At 46.0% G+C, this 25,577-nt stretch overlaps 1 protein-coding gene across 1 annotated transcript in view; it reads left to right on the top strand.

Annotated features, from left to right (window-relative positions):
* Atp8a2 (ATPase phospholipid transporting 8A2) overlaps window positions 1-25,577 on the top strand; it is a 492,798-nt gene that overhangs the window by 212,826 nt on the left and 254,395 nt on the right. The window contains exon 25 of the mRNA XM_032917468.1: window positions 18,537-18,709. Coding sequence (XP_032773359.1) covers window positions 18,537-18,709 — 173 coding nt within the window. The remainder of the gene's footprint in view (window positions 1-18,536; window positions 18,710-25,577) is intronic.

Below are 25,577 nucleotides of genomic sequence, written 5' to 3' on the forward strand. Positions count from 1 at the left end.
AGCCACTGGAGTGAGGTGCAGGAACAGAGGCTTGCTGCTGGGGGGGCCTGTGTGAACATGTGGACAGATTTGTTTCCACCCCGTCAGAGGAAGCATTCATTTCTTCTCTTTGCACCTCCCTGAGACACCTATGAAAACAGCAAACAACTCCTTGAAAACGCCTTCAAGAATTTATTTGCCCAGGAAGTGTGAAAACGGTGATCTTAAGATAGTAAAAGAAAAACCAAAACCTCTCTGTGGCTTGTTCCATTCGTGTGTGTGTGTGTGTGTGTGTGTGTGTGTGTGTGTGTGTGTGACAGAGAGAGAGAGAGAGAGAGAGAGAGAGAGAGAGAGAGAGAGAGAGAGAGAGCCTTCTAAAGGAAGGGGAGTAGACGAAGACCTCAGTCTGGCTGCCTTTGTAACCAACAGAGATGGGTCCCCACTGAGTGGCAGTGTTGGAATGTGATCCTGGCCCCAGTCTGGTCTTGAGCCAATGGGTGGAAGAATAAAAAAAAGAGGCAGCATGGCAGTGTGTCCGTTTCAGTGCATGACTAGCTGGAGAGAAACCAAATGAGTACCACTTTTTTAAAGGAGATTGTTTCCTCATTAGTAGGAGGTCTGTGTGAGAAAGAAAGAAGGGGGTGCTGGTATGACTCCCTATGGGCTTCATAGTCAACTGGACCCTTCCTCCCGCCTCTCTGCAAACTTTCCCGTTTCTGTGTGATGCTAAGCAGGGAATAAGATCTTGTTCTATGTCTGTGCTGGGAGCCAGTCACCTTCCAGAGGAGAGGCTGCAGCAGCCCTGCCCACTCTGCCGATGGCTCTTAATAGTCACGTTGATGCGCTAACTGGCCACTGTCTGTCAGGAACACTGGAGTGGTCCGCCCCCCTCCTGTTTGCCCCAGCGTTGTCTTGCTGGGGCACATCACTGGCACCTGGGTGGGTTTTTCTGTTCCCTTCCTTCAGAAAAGCTGCTGGCGTGAGTGTGTGCAGGCCCAGTGACTGAGTCACAGCCTGAGATCTTGAACAACCTGAACTCCGAACTCTGCTGTGGTTGTCTTTCCCTGATGGACATGCCGAAGAACTCACACATGTGGAATATTAAAGCACTCCTCCTTTATTCAGGACTCATTACGAAGCAGGGAATCCTTGGGGTTAAGGCTCATGAATGGTTTGCAGTGAAAGCCAGGTAGCGTCCTTAAACGGATTCCATAGCTATTGGGGACTTTCTTCTATGCCTTTTAGTCTTTGCTTTTCAAGGAGAAACTTCCCATGCAATTAGAGATTCTGTGGCTGTTTGCCTTACAAGGTTGAAAGTATATGAAAAAAATATTTTTTAAACATTGAGAAAGTAAACGCTAAACGGACTCTAAATATTTCAGTTGACAGAACACAAAATAAAGGGCCATAAAGAGGGAAATGATTTGCTAGCTTGCCGTTGTAGTGTTTCATATTTATAAAAGCACACACTTGTGTCGCAGTATTCTGGTAATGGTGCATAGGATGAGATGGATGAGCAGACAGTTTAAAAGGAAGAGGGCTGTCTTGGCTATTAATGTCTGGTACGAGGCTGAAGCATTCAAGATGAAGCTCTGGGTGAGTGGCTCGCTGCGGTCCCCGTGTCATCTGACTCTCCAGACTGCTGTTGATTTTCTGGGTTGTATGTGTCATCGACGTACAATGTCTCAAAATGCTTGGATTGGTAGCAGGGGGCCACAGTTGTGGGTTTCATGTATGTGTGCATGCATGTGTGTGCACACGCGTCTGTGGGCTTACTCCGTGTTTTAAGCCGTGCAGCTGTGGTTTGCTCATCAGTAGAACTGCGATGTGAATGCCGGTAGATAAAGAGTTCCCACCTCAGCTGAGCTGCCTGGTGCCATTAATCTCCTCCAGCCGGGGTGGGAGGGGAAGCAAATGCAGATTACAGATGGCAGCTTCTGTGGACATGTGTTGAAGTGTTCAGAGTCCTGAGAGAATGTGACCTGACCCATCCTTGTCCACGTCTGGCTTTGTGTCTGATTGGGGACCGGCAGATCTCACTTAGCCTGTAACGCAGTTCTGTTCGGATGGCGCCAGGTAAGGCAGGTGCTCTGCAGGTGAGGTCATGTCCTTTAGTGCCTCAGCCACACCTTATTTCTTGCCTGATACACTGGCTCGTTTCCTGTGGACTCTGCCAAGTGCTGTGGTTCTTCTCGAAGACAAACCAGGACTTTTAGTAGGTTTATTCTCTCCTTGGTTTCGCCAACTGTTTCACAGTGACTTAAAACAGTGAAGTGTCCAAAAGGCTTGAGAGGCCCAAAAGCCTTATGTTCGTGACATCGCTTACCCATTGGGCCTTGAGGCTGAGGCATCAATGTTAATGACTGAGTTCCGCAGACTAGGTAGACTGTGGGCTGTGAGTTTGCTTTGTGGGCAACCCAAGTGCTGGAGACTTTGTGCCACCATGCTCTGACTCTCTGGAAATATGTCCAGAGGTCTCCCCTGTTGCCCAAATGTGGCTAAATTAACATGGGCTTCGGAATGGTCTGAAAAGTATCTTCCTTTCACACACATGTCTAGCTCTTTCAATGGAAAGTGTCAATCTTGAGACAAGCTGAAGTCAGAGGTGGGCCCCTCTGATCTGTTCCGCCAGGAACTCCACAGACAGCCTTTCTGGAAGGTGGTATCGGGTTTGCCCACTGTTGTGAATGAAAATAATCTATTGGTGAAAGCCCCAAATTAGAAACCTCTTGGTATATTTATTTCTGTGTCTCAAGAATTCTGATTTAAAGCAGACTTTATTTCAAGTAACGTGAACAGTAGGTCGTTCAGGAGTCTTGGATGAATCAATGTTTTCTTCCCTCTACTCCAGGAAAATCTATTTAAAGAAAAGGTCAGCTCTGGGCTTAAGTTAGAGCCCATTGAATGCAAGTCTGGGGCAAAAGACTAGCGCTCTTCTCTTCTGTACAGTTGTGTGCAGTAGGAGCTGGTTTTATGCAAGCCTTCGTTTTCCACACATTTCTTCCGGTGCGGCCTTCCTCTACATGGTGTGGAGCCAATAGTGTATGGCCTGACAGCCTTCATAGAGAGAGATACATAGGATACAGGGAGATGAGCTCTTATGGGACTTATTAAATTTAGGAACAATTTTAACCCTGAAGATACTGCCTGAAGACCGTTGTGTCCTTTAGTCATTCCCAGGAAGGAAGCAGTAATAAATACAGTAACGTGCCTCTTTGAGGTGCTGCAGCCCTTCTCACTCCCCATTACCTCTCTGTGCTCTGGCCTTCTCCATTGCTCTGAGAGAAGGTTTTCAGGCGTCTCCTTTAACAGACCCTGACCTTGACCCTCTGTGTGGGCTCTGGTGGATTTCTGCCTCTGTGTTGTGCGTCTCTGGTCTACCTCTCACTCAGTCCTGGCCTTAGTAGATATATGGGGATTATTTTAGTCTTTGAACTTGACTCCTTACTTCCAGTTTCTATGTCTACTAAACCTTCCATTCATTCCATGAGAATCTGAACATATTCCATGACTTTGGGATGTTCGTTGAAGAAAAATAGCCCAAGAATTACCAAGAAGTTGCGTGTACCCAGGACTTGATATTTGATGGGGAAGGCAAGCAGTGAGAGAAGATTCCAGCAAATAACCATGTTGAAATAGAAGTTGGGCCATAGTATCCACAGTATGAAGAACAGCAGTGACCAGACAAATAAGGACCCAGAAAAGGAAGGAAGGGGGTGATTTCACACAAAGATAAAGTCCTCAGGTGACATCAAGGAAGCAGGAAACTTGATGGTTCAGATGAGGGTACTGGGAGCTTGTAGTGCCCTGGAGAGGTGTGCTCAGGGGTGCATACTAAAGTGATTGTGCTGATGTTCCTTATCTGTGACAGGTAGGGGACGGCTGGTGGTGGAGGGAATCAGGAACTCAGGTGCCCAGCTATGTGGAGAGGCACTAAGATGGTTGGAGCTGGAGTTGGGAGGAAAGTTTGTACCTAGAGACAGAAATGTGAGAATGTTAACCTGTAGATGGTATTTAAGGTCAGACTAGAGGGGAGCCCAGCTATACAAATGAGAAGCACCCTTGGACTGATTCCTAGATATTTTTCTGATAGGATTCAGAAATACAAGACTCTTCTCATTCTCTCTCTCATATTCATATTCTCTCTCTCTCTCTCTCTCTCTCCCTCTCCCATGTCTCTTTCTGAATCTCCTTCTTTCTTTCAGATTTACTTATGTATTTTGTGTGTATGAGTACTTGTCTGCATGTATGAAGAAGGCATCAGATCCCATTATGGGTGGTTGTGAGCCACCATGTGGTTGCTGGGATTTGAACTCAGGACCTCTGGAAAAGCAGTCAGTGCTCTTAACCACTGAGCCATGTCTCCAGCCCAAAGTGCAGGTTTCTTATGCTAGAATCTCCCGTTGTGACTGCAACCTTGCACTCTAGTATCCTGCTGTTGCTTCTGTCTGAGCTGCTCATAGGGCACAGTGATTACGTGGTATTGTGGTTGGGGGTATAGTGGTCTGTGGATACTGTGACCAGGTGGCATAGTGGTTTGGGGATGGTCAGGTGATACAGAGGCTGTTTGGCATGATGGTGGGTAGCGGAGTGGAGGTGGTAGGGTTGAGCCCGTTGCACAGCTGGCCTCAGGGAAGGAACGAGGAGCTCGGTTTGGGATATGTTGTGCTTTGGATGATTGGAGCAGACCTTCTTAGCTGGCCTGCCCTTGTGCCTGCCCGGGTGCCATTCCATTTGGTTTGCCTGAATGCCCCGTCTTTTAAAGGCATCGCAGCATACCAGAGGCAAAGGCAGAGGCAGGTGGATCTCTGTGAGTTCAAGGTCAGCCTGATCTGCATAGAACAAAGCTACATTGAAACTCTTGCCTCAATCACCCCTCACTAAAAAGAGCACAACTTCTGTCATTCCAGGGGTTCCCTCCTGCTCCTAGCTCCTCACTTCTCTTCCATTTCTATCATTCTTAAAAACAAAAGAAAATGAGATAAAGAAGCTATTTCCTTTTTGTCTTTGTTTCTCTGTGGTGCTGCAGTGAAACCCAAGGCCTCACAGATGCTAGCCAAGGACTGGACAGTGAACAATATTTAGCCTTTGTCTATTCTGGTATAAAGTGAGCCCTGGCAGTTGGGGGAGGGGTGTGATGTCTACATTCCCAGGACCTGACTATCTCTTCCACGAAACAGCCTCGTAAACATGGAGCTGAAGTCTAAAGTTTGTGAAAATAGTTTCAGATTTGACTTGTTCATTAAAAACACACATACATTAAATATACACATATTTTCATGGACCTGTGTATGTGACTATCTGGATGGCTGATGTGTCTTCCCAGACACCCATGTCAGAGTACAGAGTTTCGTACACAGAGAGAGTTGTGTCTCTGCCCTTTGTACAGCGGGCTGGACTTGTATGTAGTTGTATGCAAGCATGCATTTCCTCCCTAGAATAATGATCATTCATCCCTTTCTCATGAGTTTTGGTATTAAGTTTTGGGAGCCTAGAACTGCAAACAGGAAAAAGAAAAATTTCAGGCATGTTAGAAGGTGCTGACTCCATAACTTTACTATTATGTTTAAAATTAAAAATAGAAAAACTGATGTCTTATTTTTTTTCCTATAGAAATTCTGGCTACTTGAAATGCCATGTCTGTGTGTGTGTGTGTGTGTGTGTGTGTGTGTGTGTGTGTGTCTGAATTTGAGTGTACATGTATGTGTGTGTCTGTGGGTTTCTATGTATTTGTTTATGTGCATATGTCTATATGCATGTGTATCTGTTTGTTTGCATGAATGTATATGTTTGTGTATATGTTTGTGTATATGCATGTGTCTGTGCATGTGTGTATATCTGTATGTATTTATGTCTGTGTGCCCTTACATGAGTGTGTGTGCATGCTTATATACATTTGTGTTCAGGGGTGTTTCTGTGCATGTATAAGGTAAATTCTATAGAAGGCAATTTAATATGCCTCAGAAAAATTATTTCTTCAGATATGTTTTTGGTTTTTAAATCTGGGTACTTGGATGTTCTGTAAAAAATTACTAGTATAACTGAGCCTTCATCCATTGGGTGGAATAAAAAACAAGGTCTCTCTCTCTCTCTCTCTCTCTCTCTCTCTCTCTCTCTCTCTCTCTGCAGCGTCTTGCTGCCTGTGTGTGTGTGTGTGTGTGTGTGTGTGTGTGTGTGTGTGTGTGTGTCTGTGTTTGAAACAATCTGTGGTTTCCCCAAGAGATATTTGGAGATATTTGTAACACACCCAGTGTCTGCGGACAATTTTTGTCCAGTCAGAAATAGAAGGACACAGTGTTTCCAAAATGAGCAAGTGTGACATCAACCTACAGGCACAAACCAGAGAAGCAGTGCCCCCTCCGCCCCCATGTGGGCCCATGTCTTCATGCCAGCAGCCTGCTGCTACTGTGCAAACCAGTGCATTGCCAGTAGCCAGTGGGCCTGCAATAGAAAGAACGGGGACTTTGAGACAAAGGGCCACCACCACTTAGGAATGTTACTCTGAGACAAGCAGACTGTGACTTGCAGGAACTGGGGTAGAGGGCTCCCAGGGAGGATAATGTTTCAAGAGAATCTGGATATCAGTTTTTGTAAGAACCCTGTCTTTTAAATCTTGGATAAAACACATTTTTTCCCTATAACATAGGATGAATAGTTATCCTCCGCCCAGCCTAATGGTTTTCTTTCCTGAGCACTCAAATCAATAGTCAAGGACCTCTGTGCTCCTTAGAGTGCGTGACCTGTGCACTTTGGGCCCTGACCCAGTTTCAACCGTCTGCATCAAGGCCTCTGTGTGTGTTTTATTCCCCACTTCGGCTTTCTAAGGTGCAAGCGTGTTTCCTGCAGTACCCGCAGCCTGTGCATGGTTCCGGGGCATTTCTGTGATGTCTGTGTGCTCAGTCACCTCGAGAGCAGAGCCCTGTGTTCTGCTAGTGTGTCATCATGGCCGTCCTTCACAGCTACATCCTGATGTAAACACCCCCAACCTGGGCCCATGCTCCAAATGCTTTTCCAGGTTTTGGTAGAAGGCCATTGTCACAATGTAGATACAAATAAGAAGAAAGGGAGAGAGAGGAGAGAGAGAGAGAGAGAGAGAGAGAGAGAGAGAGAGAGAGAGAGAGAGAGAGAGAACAGAACAGCAGCTGCTCTGGTAGGGTCAGAGTTCAGGCAGCAGCGAATATTCCCCAAAGGAGGGGTAGCTTTCTCTGTTTTCAGCACCTGCTCTGGGCTAGGTGATTTGCTTGTTGGGTTTTTGACCAGGGAGCATGGTAAGAAATAACTCAAGAGGTTCCTTTTTCTTCTCAAGTGCCAATCGAAAGGTTATGTGATCCACACAGTGACAGCTGCTAGATGTCCAGTTGGAATTTATTGACACTCATAGGGTGTCCTTGTGGGCAGACTTTTTCCTGGCTGTGCAGCTTCCTTACAGGGCATCTGGGGAGCACGGTCCAGGCCTGAAGAGGCTTCCTGACTACATGGTCTGCTCACAGGCCTTCTCAGTGTAACCTGGCTGCAAATGTAAGTGACATCAACCCTCAAGCAGCACTAGCCTTGATCCCCAGTCACAAACGCCCTCCATCCCTTTCTGTATCTCCTGCTCTATTCCCAGTAGCAGAAGGTTTCTATCTGTGTGGGTTGCGGCCTATCCCCTCCTCTTCTCCATCCTCTGATGCTTTACCAAATACTGTTTCTTCTTTTCCCTATGCATGTTTCTCTCTCACACTCACTCTGGTGCCCTCAATTCTTCCCCTGCTCCCCCTTCCTCCCCTCCCTCTCCCTTCCTCTCTCCCCCCCCCCCCCCCCTCCTCCCTCCCCTCTCCCCCCCCCCCCTCTCCCTCTCCCCCTTCCCCTCCCCTCCCCCTCCCTCCCCCCCTCTCCCTCCCCCTCCCCCCCCCCCCCCCCTCCCCCTCCCTCTCCTACTCCCTCTTCCCCTCCCTCTCCCTCTTCCCTTCCCTCTCCCCCTCCCTCTCCCTCTCCTCTCTCCCTTGTTCATTTTGAGACCGGGCAAGGACTTGATAAGCAACCGGTGCTGGCCTCACACCTGGGACTGTGTCTGTGAGTGATGGGACTCTCACAAAAGCACACCCAACTTTTCAACGCATTCTTGGCTTTCTGTCTTTTCACAGAGCTAGACACGCATCCCCAGAAGCCTCAGCACAGATCTGTCTAACCCTAAGGCGGTCTAGCCTTCACACTGGATGGAGATACTGTGTGAATATTGTCCTTTCACATATGACAGCCTCTGCAGGTTTAAGGCTCTGGGTAAATCCAAGGCCTCCTCTATATCTACGAGACCCCCACAGTATAGTATCTTGTTCCTCTGACCTGAAGTTCTCCTTCCTCTCAGGTCTGTGGCTTCCCTGTCTGCACAGACAGATACACAGGGATTTGACTTCTTTGTTCACTTGTCTGTCTCTGGGACTCTCTATGTCCTAGGATTTTACATGTATCATCGGCCCCTGTTGACAAAACACAACTTCTCTTTTAGCACCAGTATCTACCCCCATTGTCTCCACTCTGCTGCCTGTGTAGGAAAATGAATGGGGTGCCCAAAGGTCCACGCCCTAGCCACCTGCTTCAAATGGTGATCGCCTCTGTACCACCAGGGCAACCTGCAGGCCACAAATGTATGTCACTGGGTCTCTGTCCTTAGTCTGTCTTGAGCGGAGGGTACTCCAGAAGAAATGAGAAAATCTTCTCTATGCATTTGCCTATTTGTTTGGTCTTATTTATAAACTTATAGTAGCACAACGCCACTCACTGGCTTTGTGATCTAGAGAAGGCCTTTTTTGACGTGATGGAGTTAAAAGTTTTAGTCCGCAGGGGGTAGGTTGGATACTTAGACACAGCATCAGAAAGCTAGCACAGGTGATATGGGAAACAGGCTTTAACATGAAGCAGGGCTGTCAGCCATTGAAACACAGGGTGCTTCCTTGGATGTGCAGTTCATTGGTCCTGGCAGACATTAGCATGCGTTCTCTTGCATTACATACATGCAGACAGTAATGTGATTTCTAGTGCTCTCTTGGCTGAAATATACCTGACCTGCTCAGTTATGCGGTGCCTTGAGAACCCTGTACAAACTGGAGTTGCCCAGAGAGCAGCGTCCACAGCAGTTTCCTTTATAAATTTGACCCTTGTGTTTGATTTGGGGGCTTGAACTTCCCCTGGGAATCTAGGGCAATGTCATTACCCACAAATGCTAATGCAGAACCATTTCGTGATTGTAATGGACAGGTTACAGGTATAAATCTTAACCCTAAAAGCTGAAGACCTTGATGGTTATGCAGAAGTTCTTAGCAAAGCCATTCTTGCCGAGTATGAAGATGCTAAATATGGCAGATGAGTCACCGAGTGCCAACTGTGGGTCAAGTATCACTCGAATAGGGGTCAACTTACTCTGAGTGACAGCTCTCATGTGCCGCTGTCACATCTTCCTTGCAGAAGGGTCGCTCCTTAAAATAATTGGCCTGTAGGAAATGTTTCCCTATAAAGAATTTCACATTTTTTTAAAGAATCGCTTAAAGGATCCACAGTCCAAATTCAAATTGAAATGCTCCTTAAACCGTGTAAGTTGTTTTTGAGACCTTATTACACAAGCAATTCAAGAGCACGTTTGCGTCTTCTGCAAGAGGATTCACGGGTCTAAAATGAATAATCTAGTTTGGGGGAAGGAAACAAATGAAGTGTATTAAGCTTGCTATTAATATCCCTTGGGAAATGAAGTGCATATTTTTAGGGATTGTCTTTTAAACTCGGTGGTTTGAGTGGTGTCAAATGCTGGTCACATTTTCCTTCAATGAACAGAGTGGTTGTCAAAGTCGGAAGGCTCTAAACCCAAGTCAGTAAGTAGCCAGCTTCTCTTTGCTAATTTACGAGCAGTCATGACAATTTTCTTTCATTTACCACTTCCCAAATCTCTCCTCTGAGTGTTGTCTGGAGTCTCTTTAGGAAAATGAGAATTATTTTCAGAGAGATTTGAGATGAGAAGGAGGAGGGGAGGGAGAATTTAAAAATAGGGCTTCCCATTCGCCATGCAGTGAGTCTCTTAAGATGGGCCTGCGTGTACAGTAAATACTATACACAAAAATGGCCTCAGTGGGCTAATTCATGATTCTTCCTTAGTTCTTGAAATATCAGCAAAAAGAAATCTACTCACTTAAGTGAGTGTTAAATGAAATCCAGAAATAATAACTGCTAGCTTAAGACTTCTGTTACATTAAATATCAAAAAGAATGTATACAATAAACATATACTATTTCATTTTCAATTAAAATGTAAGACCCTAAGAAATATTCATCACTTATTATCTTAGAAATGCAAAGTAAAACCAGCCACTAATTGTAACACCACATAACCTGGAACCACAAAGACTGTATGCTGCATCCGTGTTTTGGTAAAGAGTCAGCGGGAGCCTCACACATGATTGACTGGGGCCCAAAGCAGCAAATCCACTTTGGAAAAGCCTCACAGTTTCTGTAAAGTTAGAGATGTCCTTGCTTTGGGTCTCAGACTTTCGGTTACTGTGGCAGAATACAGAAATAAACAACTTAAAGAGAAAGTCTGTTTTGACTTACAGTTTCTGAAGTTTCTCTGCATGGCTGCTTGGTCAGTAGGTTTTGGACCTCCGATGAGGAGGTAGTACGCCATGCTGGAAGCACCAGGTGAGGAAACTGCCTTCCTCATGGTGGTCAACATGGAGGGATGACAGCCCAAATGTTCAGCAGGAAGAGGAGATAAATAAATTGTGGTCGATCTTGTATTGCAATACTGCTTAGCCAGGAAAGGCACGGTCTAATTGACACAAGCATTTTGGGTGAGTCTCAGATCATTTCAGGCAGGTGAGGCAATTATGTTTCTTTTTAAGTCGTGCCTTAACCAGGTGAAATCCAACTGTCACCGTCAGGTAGGCGTGGGGAATGGTGGGATGCTCCCGGCCTTGATTCCAGGGCCGCATGTCTTTGGCGAAGTTCACATAACTGAGCACTTAAATTGGGCCAGTGTTGTTGTGTACTTGGTTAATGGAGTCACAGGAACAGTAATGAACAACAACAACAAGTGATAATAATACAGAAGTCTCTACTTTGTGGTTTTGACTGTATTTTATTACTGTGTGAGTATGAGTGTTCAGCTTGAGTGTATTATCTGTGCACTGCCATGTGTATACAGCGCGTCAGAAGAGGGCATTGAATCTCCTGGGATTGGGGTTACAGAGAGTTGTAAGCCATTATCACTCGTGTGTGTGGTGTGAGAGAGAGAGAGAGAGAGAGAGAGAGAGAGGGAGGGAGAGAGAGAGAGAGAGAGAAAGAGAGAGAGAGAGAGAGAGAGAGAGAGAGAGAGAGAGAGAGAGAGAGAGAGGAGAGAGAGAGAGAGAGAGAGAGAGAGAGAGAGAGAGAGAAACCTGGATCCTCCAGTGTTTGCTCAACTACCCCTGTAGAGAGTTATGGCATAGTGTGAACTCAGTAAGTGGAGTTGACTTAGTCTGAGGAATTAGCACTTTTTAGAATGAAAATAGAAATAGAGACATTCTATAGGAGGGCAGTGTGAGTGATCCAGGGAAGTATAAAGTTGGGGGTCAGAAGTGCAGGAGCACCCAAGGGCACCTGAGTTGCACCACATTGGAAGGTCCTGGTGTTGCCTGTAAAGACTTCTTGCCTGTAAAGACCATTTTCGAAATGGTGGAATAATGCGTGTGTAATACCACTACCTTAGCTCTTTAAAGTGTTTAGAATCCAGGAAAGCCTCAGAATCTAACACATTTAACCGGAATTTTGTCAGAGTACTGATGGACTTTATATTCATGGAGGTTCATGCACGCAAGCAAAGCGGACAATCTGAGCCTGAAGGCCCAGCTCCCTTGCTCTGGGGTTGACTTTGGCAACTGTGACAACCTACAATGGCTTTGTTCTGTCAGGGCTTCCATTAAGTTTCCCAAATTTGCACTGCACCATCACGTTCCCTAAATGCAAAAGCATCAAGCACGTTCATCAGTGCTGTGGAGAAGGTGTGATTCTCTTAGAAATGAATATGAAGAAACACAACAGAGGAAGAACGGTAGGAAATGATGAAGTCATCTCCCCGAGATGGGAGAGCTGGGCAATCAGAAGGATCTGAAGAATGGGATATGAAACGATGGGGAAGGCTAGAACCCACACGAAGGCACAGGCAGACGAGGACAGGATGGTAAAAACAGAAACAAAACACAACTGGGCCTATGGACTCCAGGACATGCGTCATCCTTAGATACTCATTTGCCCAAGGTCAGTTCGCAGGCAGGCGGTCTACTCTCCACCTCAAAGACTAAGTATGGTTTGGTTGATCTGCTGCTGCTGCTGAAACTTGAACCCTCTTGGCTTTCAGCAAAGCCAGCTCAGATCGCCTTGGAATTTGCAGAACATCAAAGTCATGGCTAAGGCAGCTGCCACTCCCATGGCTTCCAAGGAATCCTTTATGGCTCTACTAAGCTCAAGGAGGAGAAGGGCTCTTGCCTCCACGGATTGCAGAGTTGCTGAACTAGATTGATTTTTGAGGAAAGACCCCAGGTTGCTGCAGATCAGAAAGGGTATAGCCAGGGTCAGACCGCATCCCACTCTCCTGGTTTGCTTATTAGATGTGAAGTGATTAAGACCTGGATATAGGAGCCCTGTCGGTTCATGGGTTAAGCAAGTCTGCTCCTCACTGGAGCTCCAAGGACCATCAGATTAATATGGGGTTGGGGAGCATCTATACATGAGCAGCTGCAGAGCCAGCCCTTGAGATGGCCGGTGGCATATGGTTTTATATAGTTTTATTTAAACACTGGAAAGGCATCCACAAGCATTGGCCTTGTGGCAGCATCAGAGTCACTTAAAGCGTGACTACGGGACAATCAAGTGCAGTTGCCCACTTTTGGCACGTGATCATGTGTACTTTTAATCTCAAGGAAAATGAAATTGTGAGGCATAAATGAGAAGCTGAAAAACATGAAGTTCAACATTAACACCTAGAAGGCAAGTGCCAATTAAGAATGCTGGAATGCATCTTAACCTTCAGGGAAGGAACTCCCCTGCTTCAACTCCCTACGGCCCTCATAACAGCAAAGTCCATTGTAACTTTTAGTAATTGGGTTTTTTTTATTAAAATAAAAGGAGTACAGTATAAATTTTAGCAACCGGGCTAAGTAGGCATTAAAGACCGTGGGATCCAACCACAACGCATAGCATCATTCCTTTGGGAAAAGAATTCTAAGTGTTCAATAACTACCTTACAAATAGACTTTGGGATCATAGCCCACTTGAGAGTAAGGCACGGTGTGCAATAGCAGTGCCTTCCATGGACTCGCCTGAGAACGGCACCGAAGGGACCTATATTCTTCCATAAGTGTGTGGAGAACTCAGCTAGTCTGGGTTCGATCAAAGATTATTGCTGAGTAGACGTGGAGAGCACTCGAGTGAAAACCAAGGCACAGACGCAAGAAAGTCAAGGGTAGAGATAGAAGGAAGAGCTGCAGATGTGTGAGAAGTTTCAGTTCTCCAGGGCAAAGGCAGTGTGGTTGAGAGGGAAGAGACCACTGTGGAAAGCGAGCTGATGCTACTACAGGCAAGAAGGCCACAAAGGAAAAGAAGGAATTGAATCAGTTTTTAGGAAAAAACACAACAATATGTGTACCTGAAAGGCTGGCTAGACTATAATGACACCAAGGAGATCCCTGATCCCCAAAATCTGCATATGGTTTGCCATTGATATTAAAAGGGAATATTTAGAATCATTACCTAATTACATCCTACGGATGTCCCAAGCATCAAACTGCACATCCATTGTGGATGCCCCCTCGACTTGTAAAGAGAGAACCAAACATTACTAAGATGTTTCTCATGTTCACTTCCATGGACCATGAATTTTCTCACATGGATTATGGTACACACATGGATTTCTGTCATGCAAAGTAATCAGCCATGTTAGTTCCATAAAATAGGTTTGTGAACTAAACCTATTTAAAGCAGCTAATCAATACCTACTCATCAGAGTAACTACCATTCTATACAGGCAATAAAAACAATACAACCCAGACATATACACTTCATGTTGTTTATTCTTGTGAATCTTACAGTGCAACCGAGATGACACTCCTTTAAAAATGAGGAGTGTACGAAAGTGAAGAATACACTGTTGCACTCCTTTGAGAATGTTGTGCGCCGCCATCTTTAATGGCCTGCCTCATGGCCTTGCTCTGCTTCATGTCTGTGGTTGGCTGGGATTATAGTAACCTGCAAACTTGATGAAGTCATCAAGTCACCCTTTGCCCACACTAAGCCATAGTAGGCACATAATTATTGTTCTCAACTCAAATGATAGGAGCATTGTCCTGGCTTCCCTCTGTGTTAGAGGCTGAGGCTGTGTGAATGTTCCCCTTCAAGTTCATGTATTGGTAGTTTAGTAATATTGTTGGAAAGTGGTACCTAATGATAGGTAATTGTGAATGGGTTAATGCCATGTGAAAGAACTTAAGGCTTTGAGTTCTGTCTGCCTGTCTCTTTGTTTCTGCCTCTCTGTGTCTTTCCCTCCCTCCGTCTGTCTGTCCCTCTCTCCCTCCTTCCCTCCCTCTCTCCTCTCTCCCTTCCCCTCTATCCCATAATTGCCCTTCTGCTATGAAATGACACAACATGAAGGCTTGTCAACAAATTCTGGCTTCTTAATCTTGGACTTGGACCTCTATCACCATTAGCCAATACATTTATGTTCATTATAGACTTCTAGACTAAGGTATGCTGCATTTACATCACAGAACAGACCAATACCATGGCTTTCTCCCATGCTCTGTAACCTGCTATGTATGTGGTTTTCTCCCATGCAGGCATGTGTAAGTGAGGTTTTCATGCTCTCCTGTGAGGCCTCTTCCAAACTCTAAGCATGGTACTGGCATCACTTCTCCAGTCACTGTGGTCTTGTGGTGTTGTGGTTGTTTCATCCAACTGTCTGTGGTGACAGGAACCCGATACTCACCACCTCAGCAGCTACCATGTTTCTTAGTCTTCTCCTCCTATTAATGCAAAACCACCATGGGCCCTGAGGCTAGAAAAGCAGGCATTTTCTTCCTGGTTCTGAGGGCTTGGAAGTCAAGATCAAGATGAGATGTTGGTTTGCAGATGACTCGAATTGTGTTGTATACTGCACATGGTGAGGAAGAGGAAAAAGGAGAAGAGAGGGAGGAGGAGAGAAGACAAGAGAGGGGAGGAGAAAGAAGAGAGGGGGAGGGAAGGGTTGGGGACAGAATGCTAGCATGCTTAGATCTATTGCCTTGCACTAACCCCATCACAAGGACTCCACCCTTGAGATCTGATGAACTCCTTGAGGCTCTGCTTGCTAACAGGGCTTTGATGTAGTCATTCGGAAGTATTCAAGCAACACCGTCTATGGTTAAGACTGTGTTTCCTGAGTTGTGAGATGGGAAGAGACTCTCAAAACAAGTGGATGTGAGTGCCTCTCTGTTCCAGGGCCCCTGTTGCTATGGAAACCCCAGGGCCTTTCCAGGTTTTTCTTTTGCTTACCAAGGGGAGAGCAGGTTGTGTGTGCACCTCTCAGAGTCAGCTTTCCCAGGCACCATGGCTCAGTCTGCTTTCTGCTCTGTAGCGGAATATCCAGGCTGAGAGGTCTGTGAACAAAAGCAAAGCATTTGGCTCATGGTTGCATGGGCTGGGAAGTCCTAGTTTAAGGGCTACATCTGGGGAAGGTCTTTGTCTTAGTGTTTCAATTGCTGTGGTAAAACACCATCTGGCAAAGGTCTTTGTCTTAGTGTTTCTATTGCTGTGGTAAAACACCATGACCATATGCAACTTGAGGAGGAAGGGGGTTCCTTCAGCTTACAGCTCTCGTTTCACACGCCATCACCAAGAGAGGTTAGGGCAGGAACTCAAAGCAGGAACCTGGAGGCAGAAGCTGAAGCCGAAGGCACGGGGAGTGCTGCTTACTATATCGCTCCTCATGGCTTGTTCAGCCTGCGTTCTTACAGCATCCCCCACTACCCACCCAGGGGCGGCACAACCCACAGTGAGCTGTGCCCTCACGCAAACATCAGTGAAGGAAACACCCCGTGGGCTTAATCACAGACCAGTCTGCTGGGGGCCGGTCAGCTTTTCTACTGAGATCTGTATCCAAATGTATCCAATTGCAAAAGCAGCCGTCACAGTCTTCCTGCTCCGTCTTCCTTATTAGAAGAGCCAGAGTGAAGGAGACAGCGATTTTAAAAACAAACAAACGAAGGGACAAACAAAAACACTCGTGCAATGCTTCTGTCAGTTCATTCTGGGGACAGTGACCTGATGACCCTTATTAGGTCTCACCTTTCAAAACTGCAGTACTGAGATGAAGTTTCCACATGAACTTTGAGGACACGGTCAATCCATAGTATATCACCCTTCCGCCCTTCATCTTCTCACTGCTCACTCTTGTTCTGAAAACATCCTCCGGATTCTGGCCCCAGAACCTCCCGGCCATGCAAGTAGTCATTCAGCAGCCAAAGCTGGGGCTTCTACCTGTGATGACAAACGACTATTAGTGTGTAGTTTAGCAGCCCAAACAGGAAAGCTGCCTCGCTGATTCCACTCCCCCCCCGGGCCTCCCCCCCATGTCTCTATTTCTGCTATGCCCTCTTGTGAAAACCATGATCTCTCTGTCTCAGGGAACTTTATTCATCAGCCTTTTCCATTTTGTGCCAAAGCCCGCCCGTGGGCACCCACTGGGATGGAAGGCACTTAGCTAGACGGCAGTCTGCGGTAGCAACAGGACGGTGTGCCTTCAGTGTTGTGGTCTCAGTAGGGTTTCCTGCCCTGCAGGAATAGACCCCTGCAGCCTTGCTCTGTCTTGGCAACGTGGAAAAGCTCTTCTTCCGTCCACCCAATTGCCGAAGGCCAGGCTGTTTCCATAGATAACTAAAGATGCTTCGAAGGTGCTTGTCTGCAGCTCAGAATGGAAGTGCTAAGGATGAAGTGCACAAAGTCCTTATCGTTAATGGAAACCAGTGTGACTTTGGCTGGCAGTGTATTGCTTTGTTATTTACTTCTTGTTGCACTGGCCAAGCCTGCTCAGTGGTGGCATCCACTCGCTCTCACGTGCGTTTTCCTCAGTATCAGACATCCCTCATGACCAAACAGTAGGAATACAGCAAGGGGCTTCACGGAGGGTAAACCGTGTGCCAAGCCTGTGCTCAGTTCCTATGCGGGTGGGCTCACTTGTTCGTAATCATGATGTAGGGAAGTGTTCTAAGCCCCACTTTATACACGGAATGGGAGTTTGAAGAGATTACGAGGTTGTGCCCAGTGTCAAAGAGGAGAGGATAAGTAGGAGTTAGGACGAGAACGAGCTAAATTATATTGATTTTTATGAAAAGGTAAGATGTCCAGCCATAGTGTGAGGTCCTTACAAGTCTTCTGGAGAATGGAAACTGGGCGGAGGGGTAGTGGAAGCAGCTTCTCACTGTCAGCACCAGTAAGTAAGCTTCAGGAGCTAGGGCAAGAAAAATGCCTGTCCCTTAAACTCACCATTTCAAAACCATAATTTAGGTTACCGTAAGGTAAACTACATGAAAATGTAACTTTATAGACAAAAGATCTATTGTCCAGAAAGAATAATTTCAGTGTATTTTTGCTTTCTGAGTAAACACAAGCTTCTTTTTTAATCAGCCAAAAGGTGCATTCTTCTCTTCGAGCCCATACATTCCTCCACATAAGAACATCTTTTATTAATTACGGGAGTGACTCTTATGCTTTACCCATAACAACAGACGGCCCACAGTGTTTGCTTAGGCTGGTGGCAGTGGCCTGGTTGGTATGGGCGGTTTAATTGGCTGAGATAGGTTCTCCATGTGAGAATGACCAGCTCTCTTCTTATCTCCATGATACATGGAGGCAACAGTATAGTCTGAAACTCTCAGTAGACATGGAAGTTTATCTTCATATGTACACATATTTTTATATCACATCCCTGCTGGGCTGTGTAAAGCTTTATCTTATGCAAACTGAGAAATGCTGGTGTTTGTCACGTACGTCCCAATAGTGCCTTTTCCCCCCAAAAGAAGCATGTGTGCTTTTGTGAAGGTCCCTTTTCTAAGAGCATTAAAAGATTAGATGAGTGTGTGCATACATATATGTATATATTATGTATATATAAAGTACATATATGTGTGTGCATACATCTATAATGTACATATGTGTATGTGCATACATGTATATGCATATACAATGGATATATATGTATATGTATATATATGACCTATATATAATGGATACACACACACACACACACTTAGGTGTGTGTGTGTGTATGTGTAACGAGACTGACAATCCCATTGGAGAAGAGTTTCATTTTACTGTACACTTAAACCAGATGTAATCATTATGAATAACTCTCACTCTGAGGATGTTTTGCCATCAAACAGTCAAAGAGGGTGCGCCAGCCCAGTGACAGTACCAAGTTGAACCGAGTGTATTTCCACGTTCCATGTTCTCATTTCAGAAACTTTTAAGATCACCTTTCCTGTATGAAGCCCACAAATGTTATTTGTTGTTCTTCACTTTTTCCAGGCAACAAGGGCGGCCATCACTCAGCACTGCACGGACCTTGGAAATTTGCTGGGCAAAGAGAATGATGTGGCCCTCATCATCGACGGCCATACCCTGAAGTACGCACTCTCCTTTGAAGTCCGAAGAAGTTTTCTGGACCTGGCGCTCTCGTGCAAAGCAGTCATCTGCTGCAGGTGAGGGTTCGTGGATTGTGCCCAGTCAATGATCGTGATGTGTCTGTGCTGTGGGCTCTGGTAAGGACGGCAAACAGAAATTCTAGGTTTCAAGTGCGATGTTAAAAATAGAAAAAGCTAAACAAAACATAATGTATCTTCAGCTGTTGGTTCCTAGATTTTTACTCAAAGCAACAAGTAGCTTGGCTGCTTCTGTTTCTTGCCACTCCATGGGGTGGTGGCATTCACAGTTGGCACCGGTCTTCTCTCCCAGTTAAACCTCTCCGAAAACACCTTCGAAGACACACCCAATAGCATGCTTAATTATAGCAATAAGTGCTTCTTAATCTAATCAAACTAACAATTAGAATTAACCATCACTCCACCCAACCGAAAGTCTTCCTTGGTTCTTTGTGGAGTCTGGGAAGACTTTCGATGCTAACATTCTGTTGACTGTACAAAACATGGAGGTTCCCCTTCTGATAGAGATTTGAAAGTCAGAATTATGAAAATAATCCACTAGGAAGATGAGAGACCGCAATTGACAAAGGGACCGTGGCAGCCAGAAGGCTGAAAGGCATGCTGGGAATCCTGTCTTCTAGTTCGTTGTTGCACCTAAGATGCCGAATTGTTAAGTGGATGGGACTTGATCTGTGTAAGTTCTTCAGCGCTTGATGTCATTACTGTTCTACCTGATCCTCGAGTCCTGGCCAGTCACTTCTGCCTGCCACCTGCATTGTCTGTCAAGGAGCAGTCCCCAGCTTGTTTGTGGCTGAATCAAACAGTAGAACCAGGGACATCAGGAAACCACGGGGACCAACGTATTAAACTGCAGCTCAAAGTTAATATGCTAACTTCTCGGAGAGGCTTGCATGGGGCAATCAAAATGTGTCCATCTGGATTTCCAAGGGACAACCAGGCAGGCATAGACTCCTATCTAACCTGCTGCTTAATGCTAAAGAAAAATGTATTTTCCTCTTCATCAGGTTGCCTTTGCCTGGCTTTGTGGGTCAGACCTTAGGATGATGTAACAAAGAGCTCAAACTGTAGTGGGCACTGAGAGCCAGTTTCAAGTTAAATACACTGACCATCGACTACATAGAAGTGTCCATTAGAAAGAAGACCCCAGGTGGTGCCCCGCTTTCCTGGCCACACACAGTTCTTGGCCGCTCTTCCCACTCTGACTTAAAAACAACAAAAACCAAAGGCGGGCTTTCTAAACAAAGCACTCAGGTGCTTCCCCAGGTTTAGAAATGTAACCCAAATTTCATGTGACTTTACACATAAAGTTGGCCTTAATTCTCACTTCCATACTGAAAATATAATTATTTTGAGTTACTGTTTTCTATAAATATAGAAGGAAAGGGTTTGTCTTTTTTCTTCCAAAATCAACTTGTAGATGGTTGAATGTTGTATAAGAATTAAATGTTTTGTAAGAGGTCCTTCAAACTAAGACAGATTTAAGTAGTAAAGGGAAATCACGGACCACCCAGCCACACAGTGAGCTCAGGCATCCCCAAAGGTCACATCTCTACCCTCTCTACACTGAAAACCTTCCGTATTCCAAGAGCAGGAACTCCTTAAAGACACTCTCCAAACAGGCACACAGAAACTCAACCAAACCTCCAGTTACCAGAAAACTGAGACAGGAGGATGACTTGAACCTAAAAAATGAAGCCAGTTTGTAGAGCAGAGCAAAACCCCGCCTCAGTCTAAGATCTTTCTGAGTGATGCTTCTCAGGCATTCAAGTGTGCCTGCCTCAGCTGATACCAGCTCGGACACCCACTCCACACTATCTAGGTAAATGAGAACAAATGGGTCTTTACTTGTATGGTTTCCGACCTTGGAAGTTTCTTATATATTTTGATTAAATTATACCCAATTTTGCTAATTACAGTTTGCTATATGCTTCAACATTTCCCATGCAGTTAAAAGTATGTAGTGAGCAGGATAGGTGCCAGTCAGTTTACTCTGCGGGCTAGTGCCCAACTTCAGTTGTGAGTTTGATATTTGCATTGCGCGTCCTAGGTGTTGTGTGATAATTAAAGGAGTGTGGCCTCTGCTCTTCTGGGACAGTGTTTTAGGATCGGTGTTAATTCTTTGTGTCTGCCTTACACCCTCAGTGAGGCTGATACCTCCCACATTCCATCATAAGCGACTGGCACATTCTCTTTCTCATTTGATTCCTAGTTCCTCAAGCATTTGTCATTGATGGTTTGTTTGACCCATTTTGCTTCCCTGTTGCTTTGATGAAACTCTGACCAAAAGCAGCCTGGGTGGAGAAAAGGATTTCCTTGGCTTACAGGTCAGAGTTGATGAGCAAGGGAAGCCAAAGCAGGAACGTGAGGCAGGAACTGAAGCAGAGACCATGGAGGAATGGTGTTTAAGGGTTGCTAATTTTCTTTTTATACAACCCAGGTTCATCTGCCCAGGGGCACCATGAGCACAGTGGGTTGGGCCCTCCCACATCAAACATTAATCAAGAAAACGCCCCACAGACTTGCCCACGGGTCAGTCAGAGGCAACTCCCCAACTGAGGGAGTGTCTTTCCTGGTTTGTGTCAAGTTCACAAAGACGATTTATTACTGTTATTGCTGTGCGTGAGAGTGGGGAGAGATGGGGTTGCGCATGCCACAGTGCACCTGTGAAGGTCAAATGATAAATCCACGAAGTCCGTCCTCCCCCACCTTTGGCCGGGTTCTGGAGGCTGTACCTGGGTTGCAGGGCTTGTGCAGCAAGCAGGTGAGTCATCTTGGTGCCCCCGTTGGTTCCTTGCTGGGGTGTTTTTTTTTTCTATTGCTGTGACCGTCTGTCATCTCCTGACATATCCTACTGTGTCTGCTGTATTTCTGGAAGCCTCTGAATGTTTTCCTGAACTTTGGCCACATGGCCCATCATAGCCTCATCCATGTGTCTTCTCCTCATGTGCTCCCCTCTGCTCAGCACCAGCTTTACAAAGAACCATCCAGAGAACCTTACAAAGCTGGGGCGGGGGGCTGCAGTTTAAGTGTACCAGATGACGTTAAAGAATTAAAAATGGATACTCAAACAAATACTTATGTGCATGCATTTATAATAGCATTGCTCACCATAGCCAAATGTGTAGATAACTCAGTTCACAAGTGGATAAGCAAAGTGAGGCCTGTCTACGATAGTATCCAGCCGTAGAAAGGAACGAGACAATGGTATCTACTACAGTGTGCTGAACGTCAAAGCTATGGGTAGCAAAGGAAGCCAGTCACAAACAAGATGGCATGTGGCAACATTCCATCCCTGTGGAATATCCGGAGTGGACAAACACACAAAGCTAAGCACCTAAGCAAAGGGGGGAAGCGGGTAACTGCTTCATAGATACAGGCTTTTTCTTTTGAAGATGGCGAAATGTTCTGGAGCCTCGTGCTGAGGACGGTTGTGTTGCGATTATGCCAAGTGCCGTGATATGCTTAGTCTTAAAAGTATTGTTTGAAAGATTTAGTTATACTTTGTGTGTGTGTGTGTGTGTGTGTGTGTGTGTGTGTGTGTGTGTGTGTGTGTGTAGGTTAAGGTGGGAGGCCCAAGTCCGCTCCACCACAGAGCTCAAGCCACTCCGGGAGGCAGGACATGGGAAGTTTGGGCGGACATTGGGCTGTGAGAGGGTCAGCGCTCCAGGGGTGGGGAAGCACAGTCTGAAGCAGGACACTGTCAGAGCTGACTGGAGGTCACCTGGCTTGCAAGGAGGCCAGAGCAGTGGGTTCTCAGGCTCTTGGGCATCCAGGCAGCGCTGGGATACCTCAGAAGAGCTGAGACTGGAGTGGGCCCCCGCAGGGCTGGAACCAACCCCCCAGGGCTGAGGGGGAAAAGGGGGCACTTGGGCTGGTCCCTCAGGGATAGTCCTTGGCTTGGTGACAATAGGCTAGAGCTCAGTGGTGGGTGTCACGGCGAGTGCAGGGAAGCTTTCTTCAGGAGACCAGACAGCGGCTCTGTAGGCAAAGGTGGTTCCACAGTGGATCCTGGACCCTGATAAAAGAGACAGTCCATGATTTCAAGACGTTTATTGTCATGGTGGAAAGTGGATGAGTAAAACTGTTACCCCCTTCTCAGAGTGGGCCTGAGATTAAATACCTGTTGCAGGGAGGAGCGTCTGGGAAGGAAAATTCTTTAGCTAAGCCTCCAGGCCTTTAGGTACCTCATTATAATGGAGATCTGTCTGGAGCCTATGTGACCTATAGTCAGGTCCTCCACCTACAATGGGGTTTGGGGCATTGCCCTTATGTGACTGATAGTCACAAATCTATGGAGGGGCAGCAGGCTAGTGACCGGCTGGTTTCCTGGGAGTCAGGTAAAATGCCTACTATCCCTCAGGGTCACCGGGGTTTCAAACCTCTTCAACCAGGGTCTTTCACTGTCCGTGTGTGTGTGTGTGTGTGTGTGTGTGTGTGTGTGTGTGTATATGTGTGTGTGTGTGTGTGTGTGTGTGTGTGTGTGTGTGTGTGTGTGTGTGTGTGTGTGTGTGTGTGTGTGTGTGTGAGTGTGTTTGTGTGTGTGTGTGTGTGTGTGTCTGTGTGTGTGTGTGTGTGTGTGTGTGTGTGTGTGTGTATCTGTGTGTGTGTGTGTATGTGTGTGTGTGTGTGTGTGTGTGTGTGTGTGTGTGTGTGTGTGTGTGTGTGTGTGTGTGTGTGTGTGTGTGTGTGTGTGTGTGTGTGTGTACCTGCTAAGGGCATCATATCTCATGGAGCTGAGTTGGAGTTACAGGCATTTGTAAACCACTCAGTAATAGGTACTGGGAACCAAACTCAGGTCCTCTGGAAGAGGAGCAAGGATCTTAACTACAAAGCCATCTCTCCAGCCCTCAAAGGGTGAATTTTATGTTCTGTTAATTTTTTTTATCACAATAAAGACAGACATGTGTGAATAAAAGAATTTACCTAATACAAATTAAATTTCACTGAATTAAAGAGAACAAAATATAGGCCAAATGAACAAGGACAACAACAACAAAAATGGCTCCTAGGCCATTCCCCCAGAGGGAGCAAACCTGAACCTGGGAACTTTCCCAGCCACTGAGGGATTGTGAGGGGCAGTCAGGACCAAGACTGACAGCTTCCTGGTTAGCTTGAACATGCTGTCCCCACCTCACCCCCATCAACCCATGGAAACACTGGTGTCCCAAACTTTTTCACGCCTGTGTTTTTTGAGCACTTTAAACTCAAAATGTATCAGTAGCATTGGGCACGTTACCTCTGCCTCTCCTCTCCTCTCTGGGTGCCCACAGGACTTAAGAATTACTGCCTCCCTCCTTGGTGGATCCACTCCACCCCATTGTGAGGGCCTTTTGTTGATGTCAGTAGAAATGGGATCATACGCAAGCTGGGAACCTTTAGTGACAGAAACTTAAACGCATCCCATGGAGGGGTCTACGCTGGATGTCAAGGGCGGCAGAGGTCATCCTTTGTGTCCTCAGGTGCGTTTAGGCTTCTGTCTAAGAATAAGCCACATATACAAATTAGGAAATCAAGTTCAGAAGTTCGTCTTTTCACTGTTAATCATTGACAAACATTACCTTTGTTTTTCTGTTTTTGTTTGTTCATTTTATAAATGGCTAAATCATCTTGCACATGGTCTGAGCTGTGAAGGGGGAAGCTGGTGTGGGGGTTGATCTGACTTCAGCTATGGCCTGTCTAGCTGGCCCTGCCCGTTACTTTGCTTACACATGTGTTAAATCTCAGTTTCACTAACAGTTTGCCTAGTTTAGGTCCTCTCCCTCTAGTTGTAGAGGGTTTGTTGCTCTCTGGAGGGAGAATGAATACGTAGGCCATTCTCAATGTGTGCAAGAACGGCTTCTCTGTTTTCTTTTCTCTCTTTCTTCTTTGAAGCTCTTTGTTCTTGTCAAAATGGAAATAAATTTCATAGCACAGTCTAGTGGGGGTGAGCAGACTTTTGACCTCCTGAGAGCATTCAGAAACGTTAAGTGGCTACCTCATCAGGAAGAGAGTCATGAAAGGCTCATCAGTGTCTCCCATGTGAGGAAGTCGGCAATGGCCTCTCCACAGACCCCGACGAGTGCAGGTGACGATGGTGGCCCCTCAGCGGCACCCCCCTTAGCAAGTATGATTTATGGCTTTCAGTATCTGGGCAGGAGATGAAGTCGAGAGGAAGCCCACGGCAGAGTCTGCACTGGATGTGCATCCTCAGGGTAGCCGAGGTCATCATTTGTATTCTTGGATGTGTTTAGACTTCTGTCTCTCAGAATGGATTTAAAAGCAAACTCGTAAAACCTGGCGCAAAGCCACAGGGCCGAGGCCGGGCTGAGAGGTGGGAGGTGCACTGGATGTGTTAAAAGACTTTGGCAGGTTATTTTCCTAGCTAAGAATTATTTATATTTCTCATAGAAAGAGAAATCAGAAAGTAGGGGTGAGCAAAGAGAAAGCGGCAATCACAGCGCCAACGGCTGTCAGCTCACCCACCCTAAGAGTTGGACCCTATGCCAGGGGTCAGGGGTTAGGGATGGGAGGTGGGGGTGGGGGAGGCGCGGTTCACAGGTGCACATTTGAAAGCACATGAAGTTTCTATGTGAGGTAATAATGTAAAACACGTTTGTGAGAGGCTGAGCAAGGAGGCCGGGCTGTAGCTCAGTAGTAAAGCCCAGTACTTGCCTGGCATACTTGAGGCCCTAACCAAAAAAAAAAAAATAGCTGAATGGTGTTTCATTATTTTGAACAGTGCTGTAAAGATTTTTTATAGCATAATTTTAGGAAAAACACTTGAGAAATTCCATTAGATGATAATGAGTCCAAGGGTAAGCAAAGGTGTAACAAAATGTGTGCCCTTTGCCTGAGAGAGTGTCATGATCTGGAGTAAGAGACATGGCAGCAGCTTTGTCCATGCGGAGACAGACTTGGATATATACAT

Source organism: Rattus rattus, chromosome 12, assembly GCF_011064425.1.
Source record: "Rattus rattus isolate New Zealand chromosome 12, Rrattus_CSIRO_v1, whole genome shotgun sequence".
In the NCBI taxonomy this organism is placed as follows: domain Eukaryota; kingdom Metazoa; phylum Chordata; class Mammalia; order Rodentia; family Muridae; genus Rattus; species Rattus rattus.